Source organism: Podarcis filfolensis (assembly GCF_964270895.1).
Source record: "Podarcis filfolensis genome assembly, chromosome: 13".
In the NCBI taxonomy this organism is placed as follows: Eukaryota; Metazoa; Chordata; class Lepidosauria; order Squamata; family Lacertidae; genus Podarcis; species Podarcis filfolensis.
This window is the reverse complement of record NC_139615.1, coordinates 14,702,399-14,725,056: the sequence shown is the minus strand read 5'-3', so window position 1 is coordinate 14,725,056 and position 22,658 is coordinate 14,702,399. Positions and strand designations below refer to the sequence as shown.

At 43.9% G+C, this 22,658-nt stretch overlaps 3 protein-coding genes across 7 annotated transcripts in view; 2 read left to right on the top strand and 1 right to left on the bottom strand.

Annotated features, from left to right (window-relative positions):
• LOC310748408 (uncharacterized protein) overlaps positions 1–22,658 on the top strand; it is a 77,876-nt gene that overhangs the window by 6,188 nt on the left and 49,030 nt on the right. For 3 of the 5 annotated variants that reach the window (XM_083584182.1, XM_083584180.1, XM_083584179.1), the window contains exons 7-13: positions 162–385; positions 1,271–1,515; positions 3,339–3,467; positions 3,640–3,781; positions 3,885–3,935; positions 4,281–4,350; positions 5,132–7,048. In XM_083584182.1, coding sequence (XP_083440308.1) covers positions 162–385; positions 1,271–1,515; positions 3,339–3,467; positions 3,640–3,781; positions 3,885–3,935; positions 4,281–4,350; positions 5,132–5,417 — 1,147 coding nt within the window. In that variant the 3' untranslated portion in view covers positions 5,418–7,048. Of the gene's footprint in view, positions 1–161; positions 386–1,270; positions 1,516–3,338; positions 3,468–3,639; positions 3,782–3,884; positions 3,936–4,280; positions 4,351–5,131; positions 7,049–22,658 lie in introns of those variants that run through there. The other 2 variants (XM_083584181.1, XM_083584183.1) reach the window with 2 other exon arrangements.
• Positions 1–22,658, top strand: part of LOC310748416 (uncharacterized protein) — a 376,897-nt gene that overhangs the window by 349,281 nt on the left and 4,958 nt on the right. The window lies entirely within an intron of this gene.
• The window catches only part of LOC310748389 (interferon-induced very large GTPase 1-like), a 75,382-nt gene continuing 64,243 nt past the window's right edge, over positions 11,520–22,658 (bottom strand). The window contains exons 11-16 of the mRNA XM_083584126.1: positions 21,696–21,767; positions 21,387–21,458; positions 20,630–20,701; positions 19,872–19,943; positions 18,864–18,935; positions 11,520–17,700 (exon numbers count right to left, since the gene is read on the bottom strand). Of these exons, the coding sequence (XP_083440252.1) occupies positions 12,983–17,700; positions 18,864–18,935; positions 19,872–19,943; positions 20,630–20,701; positions 21,387–21,458; positions 21,696–21,767 (5,078 nt within the window). The 3' untranslated portion in view covers positions 11,520–12,982. The remainder of the gene's footprint in view (positions 17,701–18,863; positions 18,936–19,871; positions 19,944–20,629; positions 20,702–21,386; positions 21,459–21,695; positions 21,768–22,658) is intronic.

Genomic DNA, 22,658 nt, shown 5'->3' with positions numbered 1-22,658 from the left:
AGCGATGTTTACCCAGGCAATTTCCTTCCCTAAACTTTTCACCTCCTTACTTGGCATATGAAGGGTCTCCTTGAAGAAAAATTGATAAGAACAGCAGAAGAAGTTCTCTTCATCCATGTTCAACCCACTTCCCCTTTCATCTTCCCCTTTGTGCCATTCAGAGTGAGCTCCACAAAGGCTGGCTCCTTCTCTTGTTTAGATACGGATCTCATATGTGAGGTGAGAGAAGCTGTGACCTTAACATACTACTTTGATTCGTGGCTGGAGCTCCTGGAAGTACAGAACACTGAGGAGTTGCATGTCGCTGGCCCTCTGCTCAACATTCAAGTGGATGTAGTGGAGGCTGTGACAGCCATTCACATCCCTCACTTCCTGTCTCTTTCAGGTAGGGCGGAGGGAAGGAAATCTTCCAAGTGTATAACCGTAAGAGGAGATCCTAAACAGGAATAACTTTCATGGACAGGAGAAGAAAAGAATGCTATGGGGTTCCATGGCTCAATAGTGCTGGCTTTCCTGTGTCTTGTATCATTTTTGTGTTACAGTGGAAACTTGGTTGTCAAACGCTTTGGAAGTTGATCATTTCGGAAGTGAATGCTTGTTTTCAAATGCACCTTGGAAGTCAAATGGCTTCTGAAGTACTTTTCTCCATTTTTTTTCACATTTCTTCTGACCGGCAATTGCGCCTCAGTTGTCAAACGTTTCAGAAGTTGAACGGTCTTCCGGAACAGATTACATTCGACAACTGAGGTTCCACTATATATTTTAACTGTGCTATTCCCATTGTTTCCCGTGGTTTATCATATTTTGTTTGCAAGCTGCCTTGAGAGGATATTGTTCCATAAAATGACATAAACAAACTTTAATTGAGAAGAATGATGATGACAACATAAATACTTGCATGAAACAGGCAGGCTGAAGTGATGAGCTTTGTCACTCAGTCCAGCCATGAGGGAGGTGAAGCCATTGCCTCAGGCGTGGCAGGCTTGGGACTCCTCCTCCATGCCGCTACCTGCTCTGGCTTCCTCCCCCTGCAGGCCTTATTTTTGACCTCCTTTTTTAACCCCTTTTCTTGTCTTTTGTCAGGGGGGAGCAGCAGAGGAGGACACGGGAGGAGGCCGTGTCGGCTGGGGGTTGGGGAGGAGGCAGCATGAGGACGGCACTTTCTGTTTTGCCTCAGTGGCACAATGGGCTGGGCCAGCCCTGTTGTCCCCCAGACTCAAGTCCACACTTGTAACACATTTATCTATGCTTCCTTTGCACTCCTTTTTAGCTGAAGACCATTCCAGGGTCTACATTGCGCATTTTATCAAAGGGGAGATGAATCTGGAGAAGCCAGACCGAGTGGAGCCTCATCACGTTGTGCTGGAAAACCCCAAGTTCTCTTCCCTTGGAATCATTTTCAAAAAGATGTTTAATCAAAAGATCAACACTGTGGCAAGGCTCTATCAGAGACTTCGATTCAAAATGCCAATATTCCACCTATACCTCTTACCCAATGACCCCTCCCTGATAAAGGTAAGCGGGAACCCCCAAGTTTGATTTGCATTCCAGATTGCCTGGATCATACTAATCCTACCACAATAGCAATGCAAAAATCATGCACCAGGATGTGCTATTGTTAGTGAACTGCTTTAGTTGGGCTTCAGCTAATTTACCAAAGTTGTTGTTGTTGTTTAGTCCTCAGCTTCAGGATCTGTCCTTCCAGTGAGCACTCAGGGCTGATTTCCTTAAGAATGGATAGGTTTGATCTTCTTGCAGTCCATGGGACTCTCAAGAGTCTCCTCCAGCACCGTAATTCAAAAGCACCAATTCTTCAGCGATCAGCTTTCTTTTTGGTCCAGCTCTCACTTATAGCACAAACTTATAGCCGACATGAAAATGCCACCAGATATGTGATTATCAGCTGCCCTTCACGAGGTTACTTTGGTTCCCAACAACAGTGATGTTTACTAAAAGTGAACTTTCCAATATTGAAATAAACAGTTTTCATTTGTTTGGCAGTCTCCTTGCTAATGGCTAAAGGTCTTGCCTAGAGAACCAGTTAGCAGTTGTTGCCAAATTGTGAAAATGGAATATATTTATGCTACACTGAAGCCAGTGGGGCTTCCCTCAGAGAAAACACATTTCATGAAGAGCAAATTCCCCTTAGCTCATTTAGCAAAAGACTTGGAACAGTGGTACCTCGGTTTATGAACTTAATCCATTCCAGAAGTCCGTTCTTAAACTGAAACAGTTCTTAAAATGGAGCACGCTTCCCCCCTTTTTAGTTATCAGTCCTATTATTCAAATTTGTAAGGGACCTTATTTTATTTTATTTCCAATTTATTTAACACAATTATTACAAAATATAAGCAAAATATTGTAAATACATACATACATATATATTTCAGATAAGCACACACATATATAAAAAGAACAAAAAAGAAGAAAAGGAACAAAAGAAAAAAGAAAAAGCAAAGATAAGGAGAAAAAGAAGAAGAAAAGTTGGAAGAATTTCCTCCAAATTTATTCTACAAATATCTCAATAATAAAATTTCATTGATTGACTTCCATCGCTTACACTGCACTTCCTATATACATTTTAAGCAAGATTGCATCTGTTATTGCATATTTTCCCCATACAATCTCACACACAATCTTCCACCATTCAGATTCTGTTCTTAGACCGAGGTAAAGTTCTCAAACACTACTTCCGGTACTGTCCTTAAACAGAGGTACCACTGTACTTATGAGCTCTTTGAGGAAAACATCCCTCCTGGTTTGCAATGTTGGCATGTTGGAGATAAAGCACACTGTTATTTTGCCTTATCAATTTCAGTGCTCCTAGAAATGTTGCCTTATGTTTCGTGGTAATATTGAAGTATAATTCCTTCTGTGGGTTCCTGCATTGTCTCATCAGGAGACTGACCCAGGGTTGCTGGTAGCTCTCTGCTGTGTCACAGTTCAAGGTAGCCAATCCAAGAGCCCCAACTTCAGTTTCTCATGTGGCCAATAAATCTCCTGTCCCCATTATAGTTTCTAGTGCCAAAGCAGTTTAGTTTTCCTTGCCCTGTGGATGGAGAACCTGTGTCCTTTCAGGTGCTGTTAGACTACAACATCCACCATCCTTGCCCCATGCTGGCTGGGGCGGAAGGAAAGCCAACACCACCTGGAAGGCAGCAGATTCCCTATCCCTGCCTTATCGACTGTAACTGTGCCAAGAAAGTTGTGGGGCTTCGAGGAAAAGAGCTGAGCTTCTGCTCCAAATGCCCTTCACCCTATTTGAAAGGGACCCAGTATTGTAGGAGCTTGCTGCCTTCTTTGCATGCCTCAGAAGTGACCTCGTTTGCCCTTCCCAGGCTGTGGATGAGCATGAAGCAAATTGCCATTCACGGAGAATAGAGAAACCCCCTGGGACCCTGAAAAGTCTGAAGATTGGCACTCCCGTCTTTGTGCAGACCTTAGACGACGTCACAATCTGGCCTGAGGTGAGACACAAAGATGATGAAATATTCTGTCAATGCAGAGCCAAGCGGTGATGCATGAGAATGGGAAGGAACTAAAGCAGGACCCCTGCTCGCCCTTTAATTTGACTCTGTTGGGATCATGGGCGGGGCTAAGCCACATTCACACCTACAGTGGTTTCCCGCTTTCCCTCAGGAAGTGAAGCTTCAATACCTGGATGCTGAGAAGCTGCAGCAGTACGTGGAGCTGTCTGCTGAGCAAATGCAAGAGAAGTTCAGCTTCACGCTGGTGGAGAAGCACACAAATAAACTCATCTGGAAGGCCCATGTGAAACGAGGTGCATTTTGACCGAGGGAAGATCACAAGGTTGGACTGTAGGTTGGGAGGCAGGATGGCAAAGGGCATCCCAGTCACATTGCCTCTTTCCTGTTCTCTTGCAGAAGAGTTAGATCCAGGTCAGATCAATTCCTCTATTCTACGCCCATTACAAGGTAAACAAGTTTTATTTCCCTGTATTTATATCCCACCTCCCTCCCAAGGTGGCACAGAGCAACTGGTGATACAGCGCTACACACATGGCAGAATAATAATAAAAAGTAACATTTGTAATGTCATGGAAGAGCCTTCCTAGACAAGCTGACCTGGCTTCATCATGTTCTTTGCTGCCTGATCAAGATCTTTAAAAACACCTAGGTTTTTAAAGTTTGGCTGAACTCAGCTATCTAGACATGTCAGAGGAATCCAGTGCATGGGCTTCCAATAACACATCTCCCATCGTCATCAATTTCTTATAGTTCCTGCTTGCTTCATTCATATCCTCTCTCTCTCCTTTCCAGGTGATTGTGGCTACTCACTGCCCCATACACCATGCCAGAGAACTGACTCAGGCCGTGATGCAGAAGGCAGGTAGGGATTAACACTTTCTCTTGAAGGAGATGGGAAAATATATTAATTCCTGTGACCTGTGTGTGTGTGTGTGTGTGTGTGTGAATTAACAAGAGGAAAATTGCTGGGTACCTAGATTAAAAAGCTGGGGCTGAACACACACTCCACTAGGAGAGAGCCTCAGTTGCAAAGTAAAGACCAATAATAATAATATACAGTGGTACCTCGGGTTACAGACGCTTCAGGTTACAGACTCCGCTAACCCAGAAATACCTTGGGTTAAGAACTTTGCTTCAGGATGAGAACAGAAATTGTGTGGTGGCGGTGCGGCGGCAGCAGGAGGCCCCATTAGCTAAAGTGGTGCTTCAGGTTAAAAACAATTTCAGGTTAAGAACAGACCTCCAGAACGAATTAAGTTCTTAACCCGAGGTATCACTGTATTACTTTTACCCCACCCATCTGGCCAGGTTGCCCCAGCCACTCTGGGCGGCTTCCAGCAAAACATAACAGGCACAATGGAGTGGGCCTTTCATAGCAGAGCTGATGAAGGGAATTCTGCTTCTCGGCTCTCCCAGTGCTAGAATGGTCAGGCAGCAGTATAATGTGGAAATACAGGTCATTTGACCTCCTTTATCCCATTTTGGCTCCATGTAGCAGCCAACCTCTCCCCCTCCCCTCAGTGTCATTCCTAGTTGTGGGAGTTGGCAGTATCTTCTAATGATCTGCCTCATTCCCAGGTCCATTTGCTGAGCTTCTCTTGCTTTGTGCCTGCTTTTCCTTGCTGCTGGGGGTGACATTGTAGGGCAATGGAGAAGACCATCACAGACTGCCTGATGTCCACGCTGGAGAACTTGCGGGAGGATGAACTCAAGAGATTCAAGCTCAAGCTCAACGAGTTCCCCCTCAGGGAGGGCTATGACAACATCCCCCTAGGGACACTGGAGAAGGCAGATGTGGTGGACTTAAGCCAGCACCTTCTGAGTTTCTACCTGGAAGATTATGCTGTGCAGGTGACGGCCGAGGTCCTCAGAGCCATCAACTGCAGAAACGAGGCACAGAGGCTCCTTGCCCTCACCGGGAAGGAGTAAGGAAAAAGGAATGCCGTCTCATGGAACTCACCATGAGTTAAGGGGAAAGGACTGTCATTTTCCTCAGCCCTCTGCAAATGGAGGGAGATTGATTCTGATCCTCTTTTCATGAGAGTCATGAGGGTGGAAGTGGTAGTTTAAAAAGCATGCAGAATCTTGTTCAGTTATGTATCTGCGTTTGCAAAGCACAGGAAATTTAGGTTGCTATGCCTTTTAAATATCCCAGTATTAGGCACTGACAATGTGCTCTCCCATCTCTACTGCTCTGGCAATGAATTGGACCACATGTTGCACAAGTTTTAAAAGGTTTACTACTTCCATAATGCAAGGTCTTAGTCACAGATCTGTGTGCCACAGCAAAAGCAATGCAGGTAGACAAATTAACTGAGTACAAAATTACAAAGCCAGTTCCAAAATGGAGTCTGGGTTCAGGGAGGAGCTCAGACACGTGTTCCACAAAGGAGAGAGAGACAAAGAAAGAGAGGAATTGGAAGAAAGCTTTACTTCCTCTCAGGAGGAGAGGATAAGTAACCTCACAGAGCCTTCTCTAGCAATTAAGAAGCTCTGAGGTTTTTAAGCCCTCCATTCAAAATGCTGGGCTGCAAATATCTACCTCCCATCTAGTTGCTCACTGGAGCAAGACAGTTTGAACTTATTACACCAATGCTGGTCTGACCGCACTGGCTACCAGTTAATGTCTGGGCCCAATTCAAAGTGCTGGTTTTGACCTATAAAGCCTTAACAGCTCAGGACCGCAATACCTCAAAGCCCGCCTCTTTCCATATGAACCTACCCGGACCCTGAGATCACCTTCTGAGTTTATCCAAGGAAATCCAAACCTCCCATGGTGTTAAACAAGGCTGCGTCCTTGCACCTACTTTATTCAACTTCTATATTACCTTGGGGTTTTCCCCACAGGTCCTGATAGCTGTAGGTTATGAGAAAGCTAGAGCAATAATCCACCAACGAATTTGGGATGTGGCACTGCCAAGCCACATGAGCGTGATGAACACCCAGCTATAAAAGATAATTGGAGAGGATTTACCCCAGCAAATTATTTGTCAAAATTACAAATACCCACAGTTACAAATACCCAAATACAGACGTTCATTTACCCTCGCTAGATTCAACGTGCTGCCATCTGGCTTATTGCAGGGCAGATTCGAGGGTAAACCATATGTGGAACAAGTCTGCCCCTGCAGCTTGATGGAGGTAGAAACTGTCTCTCATGTCTTGTTACGCTGCCGTTTCTATGGGGATATAAGCTCGGTATTTATCACTCCTGTTATACAAAATCTCCAAATGGGTCCAAACTTCAATGTCTAAAACTCCTGGTAGAGGACAAGGATCTAGAGATCACGCTAAGGGTGGCCAAATTCTGTGCGACTGCCATAAAACTTAGGGAACAAGCTGTACTACCAAAACGATTAAGGGTTTAAATGACAATTTTAGGTTATATTTTAATGAACAAGTTTTAATATATATTTTTAACTGCCGCTGTATCCGAATTGTCTCTGTTATACCCAATTGCAATGCAATGTATTCCTGTTGTGTTTTATGATTTTCCTGATACTGTAAGTGAGCCGGAACTGGTCTGTGACTGTAATAATAAAATTCATTCATTCACCTTCTGAGGCCCTCCTTTTATTTTTATTTTGTTCTGTGAACCACACTGAGACCTACAGGTATAGGGTGGTATATAAATTCAATAAATAATAATCATAACTGAAAAGTGATTTAAGATAGATACCCTAAATTGCAAGAGCCTCCAAAATGAATCAGACGGTTAGCGCCAGCAACTGTAATGGCGGATTTCCTCCGATCTCCGGAGGAAATCTGCTTCGTGGAGCTAGGGTTCTACCGCTACGGCGAAGCGGGGACCCGAAAAAAATCACAGGCGGGGAAGCCTGTGAACTGAAGGCTCGGCGGGCTCCATTTGCGTCCTCCCCCCGCTGCAAAGGAGCCTTTTTAAAGGCTCCGGAACATACCGGGGGTGAGCGGCGTGGAGCTGAGAGCTGTCTACCCGTCTCCGCGAAGCGAAGCCGCATGCCATGGTTGGAGAGCGCTGACTTCTTCCTTTGAAATTTGGACTAAAAGTAACAACCCGTGAGTATTGCGGAAATTGGACATTAAAAATCACTCCTTTTTGATTCGGCACGAGCGGGGAAGGCGTAAAGAGGAAGTCCGTCTCCCCCTTTTGTAAACATTTTAAAGCAAGGACTAGATAACTAAGGTTGAAAAGAACATTTTCTTCGTGGGAAGTCAAAAGTAATTAATTTCACGTTTTGGCAGTATAAGTGAATGTGCTGGAGGATAAGAATTAATTTGGAAAGTGGATATACCCCTCCCCCAGGACCCGGGAGCGATCCGCAAGGGAGCCTGTTGGAGAGATTTAAAAGACTTTGACAGCTGTCAAATTAGCTGTCAAAGCTGAGAGGGAAAAAAGAGAGAGAACTTTGTTTCTATTGCCTCGGCTGGTTATATTGGTTACATATAGGTGACAAATTGTCGAAAACCAAGGAAAATAAAGGACTTTTGGATTTACAACTGGAAGGAATACTAAGTAACCAGTACTCCCCTAGAGGGGGCTCTGGGACATTACAGAATGGCTGTAAGTGGAAAAATACAGACGGCACTCGAGAAGATATTTCGAAGCCTGGGAAAACTTCATGAACAAAGCATTGTTTTGGCTAAAAATGTCATAATATTGAATGAAAAAGCAAACAAACCTGTGGAAATTGGAAGGGACTTGACTCAAGTTTCTGTACCAGAACAAAAAGACTGTGCCCTTGAACTAAAAACTCTTGCAGCTGAACAAGAAAAGGAACTTGAGAAATTTGAAGAAGCTACATATGACAACTTAGAGGGAAAGGAAGGAGGAGCTATAATGCAGCAGAGGATCAAAGAAAGAAGCAAAAAACAATATTTGGATTACAATCATAAATATGGAGACCTGGCAGGCCAGAGGCCTGTAAAGATGGACTTAAAGGGAAAGACAAATTTGACCAAAGTGGAAGCAGGAGTCTTTGGGACATTTGGTCTTAAAAGAAGTAAAAAACAAGATTTGGATTACAACTTTAAATATGGTGGCCTGGCAGGAAGAAGTATGGACCTTATGGGGACAGAGCTTCTCCGAGATCTGGCGTTTAACATAAAGGACTATCAGAAAAACCGGCAGAGAGGAAAGGAAAGAGATTTAAGGGCCTCGGATGTGAGATCACCAGGCTGATACCAGATGGATTGATGGACATTGGTTGGGGATTGAAACCGGGAAAAGTGGGGAGTGGGGTTTCGGGTATCCAAAGGCGGTATAAATATATTCTTTCTTGTAAATAATCTGTTTTGCTATTTTAGATTAAAATGGGGAAATCGTGAAATGGAATGGGGGTCGACTTTAGAAAAAGGTATTAAGAATAAGATTTGATGTATCAAGATTGAGATTTATGTCAAAATTGGTTAAACAAAAGGATTTAAATATAATAAGGTAAAATTTGGGGATAGGAACTTGTTGAACTAAAAATTGAATTGGAATACAAGAAGAGGAGATGTGGGGAAGTCAAGGAAAAATGTTAATGAAAGATATATGTTTGCTTTTGGGTTTTTTTTTGTGTGTGTGTGTGTTTTGTTTTGTTTTTTTTGTCTTTTTTTAAAATTTTTTTGAAAACCTCAATAAATATTTTATGGAAAAAAAAACAAAATGAATCAGACGATACTCACTGGTGTCGACACTGTCTCTTTTGCATTCTCTGGAACGAGAGATGAGGACAGCCATGGTTTGGAATGGAACCAGCAAGTTGCAAATATCCCGTTTTGGGGGGAAGTGGTGGAGAGGGCTGTAGTGGGGCAGCTGCAAGCATTCTTGAAGGATATGGATTATGGAGATCCTTTCCAATATGGGTTCTTACTAGAGAACTGAGAGCTTATCCACACTTGCTTTTCTCCTGCAGCTCTCCCCTGGGGAAAACCTCTTTTTAGCGCTCAAATCGGAGCAAATGGAAATTTGAGTGTTCCCTGGATTGCTATTTGTTCTATTGCTACCTAAAGGGGGCTTGCCCTTTGAAAGGAGTGCGCCAAGTGGGAAACCACTTGGCTCCATGCCTAGGAAGCACTGGTCAAGTGGAAAACTGCTTAAACCTGTGCTGTTTAATCATGGCACAAGCAGAAATGTGGATGAGCCCCCAAGTGGGTCTTGGCCACCCTGACGAATGAGCTTTGCGGAGAGTGACACAGCAGAAGTGCTACCTTGCTCCTGCTTCCTGATCACTTGCTGGCTTTTGATACCATCAACCATGATTTCCTCCTGGGGAATGAGAATCGGGGGCACTGTATTACCATAGTTCCAAGCCTACTGCCAGGACCGAGCCAGAGAGTAGCATTGGGCGAGTGCCTTTCGACCCCCTGGCAGCTACGGTATGGGGTGCCACAGGGGCCCCTATCTTATATCTAGTGCTATTTAATATCTACATGAAGCTGCTGGGAGTGGGCATTAGGATTTTCAGGCCGAGGTGCCATCAGTATGCTGAAGGCACTGAGCTCTATTTCTCCAAAACATCTGAACATCTGAGAAGCTGCTCAGTGTCTGGGTTATTGTCTGGACACAGTGGTTAAATGGTTGAGGAAAAACAAGCTGAGCTTGAATCCTGGAAAGACAGAGTGAATAGCTCCTGCGCCTGAGAAATTTGTCTGCTGCCTACCCTGGATGAGGTTGCACTCCCGCTGAAGGAGCAGGTTCACAGTTTGGAGGTGCTTCTCCATCCAGCTCTGTCACTGGAGGCTCAGGTAGCCTCAGTGGCTGGAAATGCCTTTTACCAACTGTGGCCGGTTCAACAGCTACAGCCATTTCTGTACCGGAAAAACCTTGCCACAGTAGTTCATGCATTGGTAACTTCAAGACTGGGTTACTGCAATGCACTCTACACTCTGCGAGAAGTGAGGTTACAGGGAACCAGGCAGAGGCCTTCTTGGTAGTGGTGCCCACCCTGTGGAACGCCCTCCCATCAGATGTCAAGGAAATAAACAACTATCTGACTTTTAGAAGACATCTGAAGGCAGCCCTGTTTAGGGTAGTTTGTAATATTTGATATTTTATCGTGTTTTTAATATTCAGTTGCGAGCCACCCAGAGTGGCTGTGGAAATATAAATATATTGTTGTTGTTGTTGTTGTTGTTGTTGTTGTTGTTGATGATGATGATGAAGAATGTGGGGCATCCCTCACACTTTATCCAGAGGCTGCAGTTAGTGCAGGATGCTGCCACATGACTGCTGACAGGAGTGAGGACTTGTCAGCATATACTAACTGAGCCTGGATAGCTCAGTTGGTAAAGAGCATGGTGCCGATAATGCCACGGTTGCAGGTTTGATCCCTGTGTGGGACAGCTGCATAGGTTGGACTAGACACTAGAGGATCCTCACAATTCTATAATATGTAGCTCACATGAAAACACAACGGACCTAGAGAGCAGAGAGATAAATGGCGCCACAAAAAATGTCACCAGAAACCACCCACCCACAGAATGAACTCTGTGATATTCACAGTCAGGCAACAATTTTATATTTGATACACTTCCCTTACTGGATTTTCCCTGATTTGGGAAGAAAATAATTTACTGTGGAAAAAGCTGCTGGAGAGGTAGAACCTCAAGTGGACAACACCCAAAGAACTGAGACACACCCAGCTTAAAATACACATTAAATGCCCATGTGGTTAAACCCACAGTCTGCAAAGGGATATACACCTGGATGACGTCTGCCTGCATTTCGAAGATCTCTAAACCTTTTGTTTCTTTGTCCATTTAAAATTCTGAACTCTTGCATCTGTATTGCTTGTTGCAGTTCTGTAGAAGTGAAGATAAATGTCCTTAACTAGGAGACTTGGAAGGAACCATGGAAGGATCTAGAGTGGTACATCAGTAGATCAACCATCCTGAATTTCTCCACATCACCCAACCAATCAAGGCACTCTGAAAAGGACTTGTGTGTCTCCCTGAAAACACTTAGTTGGTCTCTAAGGTGCAACTGGAAGGAATATTTTTATTTTGTCCCTGAAAACAGTCTGTTCTTCCAGAGAGAAGTTGAAGACTAATGGATTTTTTAAAGTGGTAGAACTTTTAAAATATATGTTTATTAATATTGTTTTCATTGCAAGGAATTGCATTACAGAATACATTGCATTCCTGTAGACAATTACATGAAATTATCATGATAACTGAGAGAGTAATAATAATAAACAGGAAGGGAAGCAAGGTTACCATCTGCAGAACCCCCACTATGAGCAAGCCTGAGTTGGGAGTTGAGCCTCTCCGACCTTTCTCCTCGGCGGCGGCAGAAGCAACAACAACTACACCCCGCAGCCGCGGGCTACTCCGCGGCATCCGTCTCCCCCCCCCAAGCCCTTTCCCGCTGCCTCTGCGCGCTCAGGGCGCTATCAGTTTCAAAGAAAAACTCAACAGGCCGTGCGTCGTCGAAAGAAAACTGAGGCGGGAGGAGCAGCAGTCTCCATCCCGCCGGGGAACGAGGGGGTTAGCAACACAGGCCCAATGTCCTCCCTGCCCTCTCGCCTTGCCTCTCCCGGCGGGGGTGCAGCTGTCCTCGGCTTGGCTGCGGAGCTGGAGAGACCGTTCCCTTCCTCTCTTCCTCCCTAGGAAGTGTGGTGGGGAGAGATGAGCGAGTGGGGAAGAAGCGAGAGGCGGAGGGCATGGTGAAAGGAAGGCTTGCGGGGAATGAGGGGAGCTGGGCAGCCCCCACTTCATGCTAGTCACAACATGGGAACCACTGCTTGAGGCTTCGTTTGGCTGCTGGTTGTCTAAAATCCCTTATTTTGGCTCCTGGTCCCTTATTTTCAAATCTGTAAGTTGACAGCTATGATTTTGGTCTCCAAGGTGCTACTGGAAGGATTTTTTTTTATTTTGTCCTGAAAACTTCTCCAGAGAGAAGTTGAAGACTAATGGATTTTTTAAAGTGATAGAACTTTTAAAATATATGTTTATTAATATTGCTTTCATTGCAAGGTAGTGCATTACAGAATACATTGCATTCCTGTAGACAATTACATGAAATTATCGTGATAACTGAGAGAGTAATAATAATAAACAGGAAGGGAAGCAAGGTTACAATCTGTAGAACCCCCACTATGAGCAAGCCTGAGTTGGGGGTGAGCTGTACTGCTGCCATCACCTGGTGAATTTCAAATTCCAAGTTAGCAGCAGTATTTTAATACAATGGAGGGGAAGAGAAAAGATTGCTGCTCAGGGTAAATAATATGCTCTGGATTAAGGACAATCGGGAAAGAGAAGAAAAATGAGATTGGATAAACGTGCACCTGAATGCAGAAGATGAACACAGTGATAAAGGTATGTGGCACAAAACGTAAGGCACAGTGAAATAAATGGAAATCCAGCGAGGGACTTAGGAATGCAGAACCCTATTTGCCCTATCTATCAGTGTTATCTGAAAATTAAGGATCCTTCAAACTTTCAAGGGGCCCTTTCTGTGTTATTAAGACTTCCATAATTTGTGGAATGCTTTCATGGGAAGAAGATCCAGGTTTCTCTTCTGCTAAGAATGCTCACTTCATATTATAAATGTCCTTTAAGGCCTCCAGTGCTTGTTCTTCAGTAATGTTTTTCCAGTCCGCTGGCAGATCAGCTGGTTTAGCTTCATATATTCTTGCAAAATCACGGTTATATTTGTTCAAAACAAACTTCCAGTAATCTGAAGCATTGATACTGGGATCTGGTTGGATGCACCAGTCTGGATAATATGCACGATAATCTTTGTATGGATAGAGTTCCCAATTTGTGTCCTGATTTTTGAACTTAGTGTTGGATGCCACAGCAGTTGAACAGATATCATAAACAAGCTTTTCTGACACTATTTCTCTGTACGTTCCCAGTCCTTTAGGCCGATGGACAGTTGCAAAATGCTCTTGATGAGCACTCCCTCCAGCTTCACAGGGGACTTTGCAGAAAGGACACTGCTTCCCACAGCCAAACACCCGCTTGAAGATCTCATCCTGGGGGCTCACAGGCAATTTGGAGAGTTTAGACTGGAGATCCAGGATATCATATTCAGATATTATTTGCTGTTGCAAATCGGCAAGGAAGTTTTCAACATAAGCAGAAAACTGTGCAGGATCCGTTGCATTCTTAAACTGTACCCCTAACAGACTGTCCTTAGAAATTATTAACTCCTTCTGCATTTCTCTGCAAAAACTGTCCAAAAATTCTGAGACTGTCTCAATATCTTGATGCTTTAATTTTTCCAGTGTTTCTATAATTTTCTTTACTATTGCAGAGAGAATCTCTTCCTCCAGTTTCTTCAAACACTCATTCTCTGCATAGTAATCCAAAATTTGTTTCTGGATCCAGTTTTTGACAAACTTTTCATAAGCCCTGATGTATTTTACGTAACTGTCGACATTACCCTCTTCCAACAGTTCCTTCAGGACATTAAACTGGAAGAAGCTCCGACTGGCATACCCAATGGACTGTGCACTGTTGAGAATATCATCTACTATTTCTATCCCAAGTCTTTTGTTGATATAACTCACAAGGGCAGGATGGAGACACTGGTCACAGAAATTCTTGGCTCTGGTTTGCTGGGCATCTTTTTCCAGATAAAGATCTCTGAAAATTGAGAAATAATGAGGCTTCAGTTTCTCTAAGCGTATATAGGGATCATTTTCCTTAATAAACTCTTCATGCATCTTTTGAAATTCATGAGCTGCTTCCCCCAAAATGTGCAGCTTTAGATCTACTTCAAACCGTGTTGTTATGGGAAGTTTCTGAGCATCAGACTGTTGAAGCATTTCATTGATAATCTGTAAAAGTTCACCACAATATGTATCATCATAGTCTCCTTTGGAATCAACCTTTTTACAAATGTAGGAACTGCATTTAGCCATCAAGGAGTTAGCAAGTTCTTCTATCTCATGCAAACACTCCTTTTTAGCAAAGTAGTGTTTCACATAGCGCCACCATGTTGAATGCATATATTCAGATTTCATTTGAAAAGTATTCATTCTGTAGCTTAACAAAGATTTTGCTCCCTGTAATTTTACATTGACTGGACATCCTCGATGTAACAATTCCTTTCTCAAATATAAGTCAAGCTCTTCATATATTTGTCGTTTCTTTAAGGGAACAGGTGATATTTCTGACAATGTTTCCATCCACATTCTTTCAAACTCTTTTTTCAGTTCTTGATCTTCAATCCTATCTTCATTTTCCTGGCATTTTTTAAGTAGCCCATCAACCTTCCCTTCAATTATTTTCAAGTATTCCGTTTGTAGAGAGTGAATCTTGTGAAGCCCTTTTTTAATGCGAACAGCTTCCTGACATTTGTTGTAAGAATAACTTTCCAGTTCCTGCTTGAGGCTGTGAGCACTGCGGACAAAATCTTCTCTGTACCTTTCTACCAAATGCAGATTTGCTGCTCTGCTTTCAAAGTATTGCTTCAAATTCTCCAAAATCTGCTGTTCTCCAGCCAACAGCTGCTGATAAAGCTCATTTTTAAAACTGCCTTTATCAAATTCATCGGGAGCATTCTGTATTGACGCTTCCTGTTCAGACACCCAGAGGTGCATCTCTCTGCGAAAATGCCAGTCCCATGCAGAATATTTCATGGAGAGCTGGTTATAAGCTTCCGCTATGAGGCTGTTTCGGAAGCTGAAGATGAAGTTCTCATGTTTCACAGCATTCCACAGACTTTTCACCCATTCAATAAACTGAGGGATGTCCTTGGGAGGTATTTTACATGAGCGGTTCTTTATAAATTCAAATATGTACTTTTTTAATTCAAGGACTTTTTCACTGTAACCCATGTTGACTGGGGCCATTGGTGGGACTCCATGCCAAAGACCTGGGATGTACCAATTGTGCATTTCTGGGTCGTAGTCCATGATGTCTGAAAACTTGATATCCCTATTGAGTTTTTCCATTTTTGCTGCAGCCTGGGTCATTTCATTCAGCTGTTCCAAAAGATGCTTCCTGTCCCTCATGTTTTGGTCATGTGCAGAAACGTCACTGACGTTCTGATGAACAAACTGGCAGTTGGGTTTTTGCCCAATCCTCTCCATCCTGAGGAAGGCATGGGTCACAATTTGCAGGATGTCCTTCATTTCGGTGGCATTCTCCATGGCCATGTTGACAATGGTGATGTCGCTCAGCCCAATGACTAGAGTGGCTAATTCGTTGTCATGCTGATAGCTGTCTTCCAGTTTGGCCAGTTCAGGGGCTTTCAAGCCCTCTGTATCTATCACCAGGATGAAGTCACAGCCAAGATCCTGAACCATATTCTCTCTGACGTTAAGAAGCGTCATGAAGGCACCTCGTGTGCACCGCCCACTGCTGACAGCAAACTGCAGGCCAAACATGGTGTTCAGAAGGGTCGATTTCCCAGTGCTCTGCACCCCCAGAACGGTTATCACCATCATCTTGGATTGTCCCCTAAGTTTGTTATTGAGTTTATTCAGAACATCAGTTATCCACTGCAGGGGGATATTGGATGCATCACCATCAATGAGCTCCAGGGGAAACCCTTCCAGCAGTAGTTCAGCTGCAATGCTTGGGAAATGGGCAAACTGCCTATTGTTTTTAGCTATTTTGCCCTCATTAACCATTGAGCATTCTGCCTCATAGAACTGCCCCAGCTCACGCATGAAATGCTCAATTCCCAAGGAAGAGGATGATATCAACTGGTCTACCTCTGCAATCTTCCGCCCATCATCTCCTAACTTCTTGCATTTCTCTTTATAGTCAGCACGTAACTTGGAAAGATTTCCCCTAGCAATATGGTCCAGGTTGAACTTCATCCATTTCAAGAAATAATTCTTCTCTGCATCCTTCAAATGTTTTATGCCGTGGATGAAATTAATCAAACCAATGGTGAGATCACATTGACTCTGCTGCCTACGCAGTTCCAACCATCTGCCTCTCAATTCTGATCTGTATTTTTCCGAAGGCATGTCCCCTTGTCTTTCCATTCTGCATAGTTCTTTCTCCACTTTGGCCAGATTTTTCCAGAGATCACCTTGGAGTATCAGTGTTTCTTTTTTGTAAACCGCTACATCTTTGATCTCTCCTGAAATTTCTGTGGCACATCTGAGGGCATCCTGACATTCTTTGTGGTCTTCATCCACCTGGATTGTAAGTTCATGGGCTGTTGTACACATCTTATCAATACTTACACACTTAGGATTTGAGGCTATTATTTTTCCAACTGCAGCTCGAAGGAGTTCTACAAATACTGCTTTATTCATTGTGGCATTCTTTACCAATATATGTGAATTGTCAAGTTTGATCACTGGTGCCAGTTTATTTAAGAACTCCAAGGTACAATCAGATTTTTTACTGCGACTTTCCAAGATAAAGTAGAACTGAGTTGACAAGTCCTTCAGTGATGACAAGAGAGTATATTCTCTCTCGCCAATGCATTCAGCAAATATGAACACAGCTGAGGAGACCTGCGTTAAAAAGCTGAACTGCACCCAGTGAGACTCAACATCTCCACGGAGATTTGCAACAGCAACTGGCTCTGGGAAGAGATCTGTGTTCGTCCGTCCTCCTGGGAAATACCAGGCAATCTCTACAAGCCCATCAGCAATTTCCCGAGGGACGTTCCCACACTTCATATCTCGGTGTAGAAAGAAATCATTATGCTGCTGAGAAGGGCTGAGGAACTCGTTGAGGACTTTGGACTTGGATATGTTACAGTTTCCCATCCGTACGAAGGAAACAGTTGGCATGGATGTCAGTACCAGGCTGTCCTCCCTAAAGCCTCTGCTTTCAGCCAAGGAATGGGGCCTCCATTTTTTCACAATGTCCCTCATGGCCCAGAGCATCAGGGTGCATTTGGAGGTCTTGAGGGGAGGCAGAATCAAAGGCAGGGCAAACTGGCACATGGACATTTTGAGGAGGATCTCCTGTTGGAGGAAACTGTCAGAACAAAGCAGAACAGCACAAAGGACATCAAGGGGGTTGACAGAATGACTCTCACCCATTTCAAGAGTAACAAAAATGTCCTTATCAATCCTCTCATTCCCCTCCTTTCTTCTAAGTACTTGATCATCAGAAACAACTTGTTTGAAGCTGGTGCTCCTGGCTGTCACATTCAGAGCCAATATCTTCCTCAGAAAATGCCAAGGCAAATCTTCCCAGGTTTGAGAGGTGAATTCCTTCAAGCTCCCTGAACTGATTTTCAGGACTTCTTGGAGGGAGAGCGCCTTGCTTTTATGCTTTTCTAGATTTAGTTTGCACAGAATATCCATAACTGCTTTTCTTTTCTCTGTAGAAAATGAGAAACGTATTTACTAATATATTAAAATTGATAATAACATAAAAAACCATAATAACATAATAACATAATAACACCCCCCTCTGTTTAAAAGGCCATGAATTTTGTTTAATTAGCAAAAGGCCTAAGAGAAGAAAAATGTTTTTGCTTGGAACCAAAAGATATGTAACAAAGGAACCAGGCAAGCCTCCCTAGGGAGAGCATTCCACAAGCGGGGGGCCATTGCAGGAAAGGCCCGTTCTCGTGTTGCCTCCCTCTAGATCTCTCATGGAGGAGGTACAAGAGGATGATGAGTACAGGATCTTGGTCGCTTTGTATGGGGAGAGGTACATATTGTATGTATTGTGGTCCTGAATGGTTTCAGGATGGTCCTACTCGGTGGTTTCAAGTAGATGTTAAACAGCATAGGAGATAAAATTGAACCCCAAGGAACTCCACATTGATGGTTCCATGGAGCTGAAGAGCACCCCCTAACATCACCGCAAACCAGTGCCACCCACTCCTAGCTTGGATAGCCACTCCAGAAGGATAGTATGGTAGATGGTATTGAAAGACTGACAAGAATTTACAAGAACACATTTCCCCTATTTCTCTCTTGACAGAGGTCATCATACAGGATGACCAGAGCAGTATCTGTACCAAAACCAGGCTTAAACCGCAATTGAGATGGATAAAGAAAACCAGTTAGCATCCTTCCTCTACACAGGACTTCTGTGTCTCGGGGTGATTTCGGGCTGTCATTATTTCTGGGTGGGAGTCAACCACCTATCAACTAATTCAGCTTGTGCAATTAAAAAGCAGATTTGGCACCCTTGTGCAACAGAGCTGCACCCCCTAAAAGGTGGAATGTTTGGAAGAAGATGAGTGATGGGACAACAGACATCAGCGTGTTACAATGTTAAATATCGCTGCACATTTCTGTTATGTTCAATGAGATTTTCGAAGAAGATGCAGTTACATTCCTTTGTGGCTTACTTTCCAGAGGCCGCAGGCCAAGGGTTGGGTGAGGGCACAGAGGCAGATGTGGGCAGAGCAAAGCAAATATGATGACTTTTCCAGCAGATCATGTCATTGCTCCTGCTCTGAAAAAGGAATCCCTGAGCTGCACCCCCTCACTTTCTCCATTCATTACACCATTGATTAGGTGGGATTACCTATTTCAAGATCTCTCTTCTCTTCCTCTGGGTGTTTCTGTATTTCACCTTCCTCTTCACCGACTGAGCAACCTAGAAACAAACAAGTTTCTAGCAAAATGGGGTAGACATTCTGAAGATTTGCAGTTATACAGTATGCTAGATCAGGAGGAGGAGGAGGAGTTTGGGTTTGACATCCCGCTTTATCACTACCCGAAGGAGTCTCAAAGCGGCTAACATTCTCCTTTCCCTTTCTCCCCCACAACAAACACTCTGTGAGGTGAGTGGGGCTGAGAGACTTCAAAGAAGTGTGACTAGCTCAAGGTCACCCAGCAGCTGCATGTGGAGGAGCGGAGACGTGAACCCGGTTCCCCAGATTATGAGTCCACCGCTCTTAACCACTACACCACACTGGATCAGGGGATGAGAAACCTGTGGACATGCCCTCCCAAGGTTGTTGGACTATAATAGGCATGTCCAAATTCAAATAGGTTGTGATCTACTACCAGTATATCAAACTGGCATTGATCTACCACCCTCCAAGTCATTTAAGTTTATTTGTTTATTTATTTACTTAATTAATACCCAATCAATCAATCAAATGGATCTTTATTTCACATATACAGTAGTCATGTTTGGATATCTTCATGAAAGATTCAAATTGTTACTAGATGGACAATTAAATAAACCTGTGAGAAAAGTCAAACAGACCTGAGGAGACTGTTGGAGCGCGCAGGCCTCTCTCCACCCCCCACCCAAAAGCAGGCCTTTCTCTCTGAGGAGATTGTGGGTCATCCTGAACTCTTTCAGGATGATCCTACTCCGTGGTTTCATGTAGATGTTAAACAGCATAAGGGATAAAATTGAACCCTGAGGAACTCCACACAAATGGTTCCATGGAGCTGAAGAGCACTCCCTAAGCATGCAGCATTTACTCTGCTATGAGAGCGTAAGATCTCTCTTCCAAAACTCTCTCTCCAGCACACCCTACATTCCCTTTCCACTGTGATGATGATTAGGAGGGATTACCTGTGGTGGGGTGTTTATTCTCTTCCTCCAATTCTTCCCGGACATCATCTTCTTTCTCTTGACTTGGACAACCTAGAGACAGAAGCTCACATTACCACAACCATCTAAAAATGCCTTCTCCAATGTGGCAACCTATTTATATATTTCCCATGGAACATCTCAAAGTGGTTTAACAACAAAATCTACATGCTGGGATAAGAATCACCACTAAAAAGCCATGTTCCCCATTAAGGGACCAACCATGGGATAGACCTTTCTGCAGCCTTGGCCAATATTCGAAACAGCACCTGAAACCACACAGCAGCAGTGATGACGAACGAAACTGTACTAGTAAATTCTTTCGTTCAGGAGCTCCTCAACTTCACAGGTACTTTTCCAGCAGATCATGTCATTGCTCCTGCTCTGAAAAAGGAATCCCTGAGCTGCACCCCCTCACTAGAGCCTAGGACTTGCCGATCAGAAGGTCGGCGGTTCGAATCCCTGCGACGGGGTGAGCTCCCGTTGCTCGATCCCTGCTCCTGCCAACCCAGCAGTTCGAAAGGACGTCAAAGTGCAAGTAGATAAATAGGTACCGCTCCGGCGGGAAGGGAAACGGCATTTCCAAGTGCTGCTCTGGTTTGCCAGGAGCAGCTTAGTCATGCTGGCCACATGACCCAGAAGCTGTACGCCGGCTCCCTCGGCCAATAAAGCGAGATGAGCGCCGCAACCCCAGAGTCGGCCACGACGGGACCTAATGGTCAGGGGTCCCTTTACCTTACCGATTTCAAGATCTATCTTCTCTTCCTCTGGGTGTTTCTGTATTTCACCTTCCTCTTCACCAACTGAGCAACCTAGAAACAAACAAGTTTCTAGCAAAATGGGGTAGACATTCAGAACATTTGCAGTTATACAGTATGCTAGATCAGGGGATGAGAAACCTGTGGACAAACCCTCCCAAGGTTGTTGGACTACAATTGGTATGTCCAGCTTCAAATAGGTTGTGATCTACTACCAGTATAACAAACTAGCAGTGAGATACCATGCTCCAAAGTCATTTAAGTTTATTTATTTACTTAATCAATACCCAATCAATCAATCAATCAATCAAATGGATCTTTATTTCACAGATGCAGTAGTTATGTTCGGATATCTTCACGACAGATTCAAATTGCTACTAGATGGACAAGTAACTAAACCTGTGAGAAAAGTCAAACAGACCTGAGGAGAATGTTGGAGCGCGCAGGCCTCTCTCCACCCCCCACCCCAAAGCAGGCTTTTCTCTCTGAGGAGACCGTGGGTCGTCCTGAACTGCTTCAGGATGATCCTGCTCAGTAGTTTCATGTAGATGTTAAACAGCATAAGGGATAAAATTGAACCCCAAGGAACTCCACACAAATGGTTCCATGGAGATGAAGAGCACTCCCTAAGCATGCGGCATTTACTCTGCTACGAGAGCGTAAGATCTCTCTTCCAAATCTTTCTCTCCAGCACACCCTACATTCCCTTTCCACTGTGATGATGATTAGGAGGGATTACCTGTGGTGGGGTGTTTATTCTCTTCCTCCAATTCTTCCCGGACATCATCTTCTTTCTCTTGACTTGGATAACCTAGAGACAGAAGTTCACATTAGCACAACCATCTAAAAATGCCTTCTCCAATGTGGCAACCTATTTACGTATGTATTTCCCATGAAACATCTCAAAGTGGTTTAGCAACAAAAGCTACATGCTGAGACAGGAACTTTTCCAGCAGATCATGTCATTGCTCCTGCTCTGAAAAAGGAATCCCTGAGCTGCACGCCCTCACTTTCTCCATTCATTACACCATTGATTAGGTGGGATTACCTATTTCAAGATCTCTCTTCTCTTCCTCTGGGTGTTTCTGTATTTCACCTTCCTCTTCACTGACTGAGCAACCTAGAAACAAACAAGTTTCTAGCAAAATGGGGTAGACATTCTGAAGATTTGCAGTTATACAGTATGCTAGATCAGGAGGAGGAGGAGGAGTTTGGGTTTGACATCCCGCTTTATCACTACCCGAAGGAGTCTCAAAGCGGCTAACATTCTCCTTTCCCTTCCTCCCCCACAACAAACACTCTGTGAGGTGAGTGGGGCTGAGAGACTTCAAAGAAGTGTGACTAGCCCAAGGTCACCCAGCAGCTGCATGTGGAGGAGCGGAGACGCGAACCCGGTTCACCAGATTACGAGTCCACCGCTCTTCACCACTACACCACACTGGATCAGGGGATGAGAAATCTGTGGACACGCCCTCCCAAGGTTGTTGGACTATAATAGGCATATCCAAATTCAAATACGTTGTGACCTACTACCAGTATAACAAACTAGCAGTGATCTACCACCCTCCAAAGTCATTTAAGTTTATTTATTTACTAATTTAATACCCAATCAATCAATCAATCAAATGGATTTTTATTTCACAGGTATAGTAGGTATGTTTGGATATCTTCATGACAGATTCAAATTGTTACTGGATGAATAAGTAACTAAACATTTGAGAAAAGTCAAACAGACCCTTGGAGACTGTAGGAGCGCGCAGGCCTCTCTCCACCCCCCACCCCAAAGCAGGCTTTTCTCTCTGAGGAGACCGTGGGTCGTCCTGAACTGTTTCAGGATGACCCTACTCCGTAGTTTCATGTAGATGTTAAACAGCATAAGGGATAAAATTGAACCCTGAGGTACTCCACACAAATGGTTCCATGGAGCTGAAGAGCACTCCCTAAGCATGCAGCATTTACTCTGCTACGAGCGCGTGAGATCTCTCTTCCAAAACTCTCTCTCCAACACACC